At 35.9% G+C, this 6,000-nt stretch overlaps 1 protein-coding gene across 1 annotated transcript in view; it reads left to right on the top strand.

Moving 5' to 3' along the window:
* LOC113235984 (kinase suppressor of Ras 2) overlaps positions 1 to 6,000 on the top strand; it is a 70,051-nt gene that overhangs the window by 44,597 nt on the left and 19,454 nt on the right. Inside the window, exon 2 of the mRNA XM_026471908.1 lies at positions 3,740 to 3,877. Coding sequence (XP_026327693.1) covers positions 3,740 to 3,877 — 138 coding nt within the window. The remainder of the gene's footprint in view (positions 1 to 3,739; positions 3,878 to 6,000) is intronic.

The following is a 6,000-nucleotide window of genomic DNA, read 5'->3' as shown; positions in this document are numbered from 1 at the left end:
GATTGATTTCTTTTCATTTCTATTCACAAGACCCTAATCCAAACTGTCATCTCGAAAGACATATTTGAACTCAGTCCCCCATTTTCGCTTTGTATGACATGGTAGTGTCATTAAATTCTCCAAAATTCTAGAAAAATACCTTATTGTGCTGTTTCAGCCTTAGTCGGAAAGTGTTATTAAAATTTTCTGTTCATTGAAATATTTTTTTAGTTACTACAAATGAAAGTAAAGCTTTGGAGAACTAAATTAATAGCTCCAATTCGTCGTCGTTCAGCAATTAACCTCTAGATGACAGCACTTTGATTGAAATTTCAATATAATTAAATTTTTATTGAACTGATATTCAATTATATTTTGTGAAATTACATTACTCCACTAGTTTGTTATAATTATTAATACAAAGATCGAACACTCAGAAAAAATTCCTTCAATCCAGTCGGATCCAGAAAAAGTAAAGGATACTAGAAAGTTGAATCAGTAGAACACAATCAGCTAAATAATGACTAAGGAAGAAACGCGTCACATGACTATTCCAAACTACAATTAAATATACCACAGACCTGTATAAGTTTCAAGGACTGATGGTTACAAAATAATAATGAAAAATTTGTAAATGAAACATTCTTTAGCAGATTAATTGTCAAAAAGTTGTTAGTTTCTTTTTAACAGATTCTGCTTCAGTGAGTTCATAATTAAAAATTTGATTTTACTTAGCTTATGATTGGACTGTATGAGCTTTAGTCAACATTTGAAGGCTAACTCAACATCAGTGCCTCTCTACAGTGTTTGATGATTTCGTCGTCAATCAGGAATTTTGAATTTGTAACAAGTAAATGAGGAAGTAATTTAATAACACTTGCCATATTATATTAAAGTTAATTCTAATATAACCACTTTACGGTTCATAGTAACTTGTAAATTTTTAGTCAATAAATATATTTCACTGTCAATCAATATTGCCTGACCATACCAAGAGAAATGCATAAGATAAACAATTACACCAATGACTTGATAAGCGTGTTTATAAACAAACCAATCTATAACTGCAAGTGTCATCGTCATAAAATAATAATTATAAGAGAGACAATGAAATGGAATGTGTTATTGTTGTGTTAATTATTTTAATAGGCAATTAGGATGATTCATTGTTGTTCTACTATGGTCTAATGTAAGTTTTAAAGGCTATACTTTTCAATAGGGTTTAATAATATTTGTGACAAGTGACAGGACGAACAAGTCGAGCGCCTGGTATTAAGCGACACGCCTGTTCTTAGCAGTTGCAGTACCACTACCTTTCAATTACAAAGATCTGAGTGACACTGCCCCTACCCCTGTCACCCTGACAAAAGTTGACAAGTCTTATGTACCTGTAATTTCACCAGCACCCTTACCATTCCAAGCTAGAAAACAGTAATGCTCGCATTACTGCTTGGCGGCAGAAATAGGCAAGGTGGCAGAACTTCTCTAGATGAACTCTCTCACAAAGAGCTCTACTGCTATACTGACAAAGAAATTTTCAAGGTCGACATTCCAGTTGAGAAAGCCCCAATAGGATGACTTTTGCAATGAACAAAATCTTTTGTGAAGGTTTTTTATTCAGGTAGCTGGATGACTATGCTGGATGGCGTTCTATTAGAGATTTCAGCAAATTTCCTTCCTTACTTATAAAAGCAACAACGGAAGAAAAAAATTAAAAGAGTAATTCGATGATCATCATCATATCATTTGTTCATCTCCAAGGCCTAGCTGAAAGCACTGTAAGCGCTAAATGGGTTCTCGGGTTCGATTCCCGGTTTCGTCTTTATTATCTATTAGTGGGTTTGTCTAGACCTCAAAATTCAAAATAATCTGTATTTCATAGGTAAGCATTATTACACTTGAAATCGTCATATTGGTTAAACTCTACCGCTCATTCGTAAGGCAGATTCCCCTGAGAAGAATGAGCAAGAAACTCTAGGGGTTGCTCTTTGTAAATAACATTTGTACGCATTCAACATTTACAATATTTATTTTTTTTGTTTTGAAACATCAGAGATCGAAATTACCTCCATGAGTTGGGTTACTACCACAGATTTTTGTCGTCCAAGTATGCAGAAGTTGTATAATTTAACTGCCTCCGTGGCCGAACGGTTACCATGCCGGACTGCCACGCAGAGGTCCCAGGTTCGATTCCCGGGCCGGGAGAAATATTTGTATGGCCTACATTTATTTCTCTCGTGAGTTTGGGTGTAATTTGTGGTTGTCTATGTGTGTGTCCATGGCACCCGCGACACAGGGTTTCCCTAGTGCGGGGCTATGTTGAGTGTGAGCGTTGAGTGTGAGCGTTTTATTAATTTACCTTTAGTAAAAAAGTTTTTGTTTCACTATAGTTTTAAACCTCGTAAAAGGCAAATTTTGTATATCAACTGGAATCTTGTTATAGAAGCATATGCTTCTATAACACATTACAGTGCCCCTTATATGAATTTGTGACTTTGTGAAGACGACTACCAAGAACAGCTAGTTTATTTTTATTCCTCATATTAATGTTATGTCTGTCACTATTTTTCATAAAGAAATTACTATTCCTCTTAAAATTAATTACATTTTATAAATGTACTGTGAGGCTAGTGTAAGAATGTTAATTTCCTTAAACTTATCTCTCAAAGATACTTTAGGGCCCAGATTGTAAATTGCCCTAACCGCACGTTTCTGCAGGACAAAGATTTTATTGATATCGGCGGCATTACCCCAAAGCAAAATGCCGTATGTCATTAGACTGTGAAAGTAGCTGAAGTACACCAATCTAGCAGTTTTGACATCTGAAAGTTTCCGTATTTTTTTAATCGTGTACACCGCAGAGCCGAGCCGTTTTGATAACCTACTGACATGGGGACCTCATTGCAATTTAGCATCTAACGTTATACCTAGACATCAACAACAAAATCTATAAATTCAATTTTTCGTTTCTAACTACAATGTTTGTAACCGTCTCTGAAACATTGGGTAATGTAAATTTCACACAATTTGTTTTTTTTTCTCATTAAGGAGTAGGTTATTAACAGCAAACCAATCAACTACTTTAGATATAGTAGTTATGATAATTGTCACTCACTAGGGTAGACTGAGATTACGGACCTCCAATTGCTACGTTCCTGACCTACCTCTTTCGCTTCCTCAACTCTCATTAGTCTTTTCACCCTTTTAATTTTAATTTAATGTATTCCTAAATCAGACTACAATGGTCCAAATTTTCTTTAATAACAAGAGAATTCTTGTATCTGTGTTAGAGTACTTACGTCTAAATAAATAAATTAGTGCCTGAACAACAGGAAAAGTAAATTCCGCCGATCAGCACTTGGGTAAAATGGCGCACGCTTGACGAGTCATACCTTGCCGCCACAGTTATCAAGATGTAGTTGCGACTGGCCCGCAGCCTGCAGAGCATAGGGGCAGTCTTTTTGCGCATTATAGCATAAAAGTCGTCAGTCCTATACTGCGCAAACATGCCCGAGGCGTTGCAGGCCCACGGTAGCCCTATCAGCATCCTGAAACCGTTATTGTATTGGACTCTAAGGACGCTGATAGTTCTTTGTTGAAAGCTGGCTCAGAGACTACACGTGTAGAAGACTTAACAGTATGTTTTAAACATATTGCAACTAGTTAGTTGCTGGCAGTTGCCAGCGCTCTTCTTTCCCTGACTTCTTTTGACCTATCCTTTCTTACGGATAATTATTCAAAAGGTAAATACTTCTTTCAGGGCAAATTGGTGAAACACTTCTCCCGCCAGCTGGTCACCAAAGCCCGGTTCGGCGAGGAGTTGCAACGGGAGCTCGCGTCCGTGCCATGCTTACCACAATGGTTGAGGGTCGTCGGCCTCAGCCAGGAGGCTATCGAGGTATGTTCCTTACGACAACTAATTAAATTTAAACTTAATTAATTAAATAGTATGTAAAACAATGTTATCGGAAAATATTTCTATATTAGGTAAATGTAATGGATACTAATTATTATACATAGTAACTAGGTATTATAAAATGCAAAATGTGAATATACTATAATAATTACTTTTGTATATAATTGAGAAAATATTGTCATGTCCAACTGGGCCCATAAATATTCTAAATATTGTAAATTCTCCTCTCTTTAAATATAATTTGCAGTGCCCTACAGGGTCCATAATGCGCTGCTACCTTAGCTTTAAGCCATTGTCATCCTAGTAACATTATGGTAAATGCAACAAAGAATTGAAATAATTAAACTTTTGATCAACTTTCATATTATGTCATAATATTACAATTTTGTTCCATCCTCTTTGTTCACCTCATCCTTAAGAGTTGAAAAAATATAAAAAATATACATTATTTCATTAAGAAAGGAGATATTCATAATATTAACATTACAAGTAAGTCCAAAATCATGGTACCACGATTTTGTGTAACTAAGGTAAACGATTCTTTTATGGGGAACTGTATACGTTTTTACAATAAGATTCCGGAGAATATATTAAGATTGTCATTTCCATTAAAAGTATTTTAATTGAAAAGTCATATTAAAATTGAACAGTATGTTTTAGATAAAGAAGTATGGAAAGACAACAAGAGTCTAGATTCTACACAATTATGATTCAAAGTGTATTCCATAGCATTTAAGTTTATTTGAAAAGAGCAATCCCTAGAGTTTGTTGCTCATTCTTCTCAGGGAGGTCAGCGTAGTGAACGAGCAGTAGCCTAAAGTGTCTTAAAATTGACGTTTTCAAGTGTAAAAATTTAACCTATAGAATAAATGATTATTTGATTATGATACAACCTCAGCTCGAAATAAAAATTTACCCGTACTAATACGGTTCATTTTGCTTGGGTCGAGCGCCAGGGACACTGGTTTTTACAGGTTTGGACAGTGGACAGTCAGATAATAATTGGAAATAATCTCAGTACAGAGTACTAAAAAAACCGACCTCAAAAGTACGTGGAATTACATATAATTACCAAGTTTTATGGAAATCGGTTACCGGAAAGTGCGCAAACCCGGATTCATTCCCTAGTTCGCCACTGTACGGGACTTGACACAGGCGATAATAAAAATCGGTTCTCACTACTCAAAGTATATTGAGAGAGAAAAACGCCTTGAATTAAAGAATAGCAAAATCATATCATCAATAACTTAACTTAACTGCCTCCGTGGCCGAACGGTTATCATTCGGCCACGGACTGCCACGCAGAGGTCCCAGGTTCGATTCCCGGGCCGGGAGAAATGTTTGTATGGCTTACATTTATTTCTCTCGTGAGTTTGGGTGTAATTTGTGGTTGTCTATGTGTGTGTCCATGGCACCCGCGCCACAGGGTTTTCCTAGTGCGGGGCTATGTTGAGTGTGTGCGTTATTTATTATTTATTTAATCATCATTAAAATAATTGCACATTATACTAAAATTTAGGCGCTATTTATAAAAATGAATCTTCATGCGTGGACAGCCACCCTTCAAAATTAAATGGGACCACTATGGAGGTAACCTCTTTCCAACTAAAAAAGAATCATGAAAATTAATTCACAAATACCGGTTTTATCGCGTAACATACATACAAAAAAAAACATACAGTCGAATTGAGAACTTCCTCCTTTTTTTGAAGTCGGTTAAAAAGAATTCGTATTCTTATCTTATCGATGGCATACACTATAATGCTTGCCATCGTGGTAAGGGTTTACCAATCGGTGTAATTGTTGCCCGGGGTGCGTCAGACGCACAAGAAAGGAATGGTACGTCGTATGGGGTACTGGGGTACTGGGTATAATGAAGGAATGTTTGTGGTGAACCATGTTTATTTAACAGATCTTTTATTTTTTTAGAGTACTATTTTAGAAATATAAGTAACAGTACATTAGCAGGTACAGTTAAGAGCACGTCAAGCTTGACACTTTGTACTTTGGACCATTCTTATCGTAAGCGGCATAGAGTTGGATTTAAATTTTAAGTGTCAAGCTTGACGTACTCTTGACTCTGTACAAGAATGTTAATACTACAT

The sequence above is a fragment of the Hyposmocoma kahamanoa genome, unplaced genomic scaffold (assembly GCF_003589595.1).
Source record: "Hyposmocoma kahamanoa isolate Upper Pololo Valley unplaced genomic scaffold, ASM358959v1 88, whole genome shotgun sequence".
NCBI classification, from domain to species: Eukaryota; Metazoa; Arthropoda; class Insecta; order Lepidoptera; family Cosmopterigidae; genus Hyposmocoma; species Hyposmocoma kahamanoa.
This window is presented reverse-complemented; position numbering and strand designations above follow the sequence as displayed.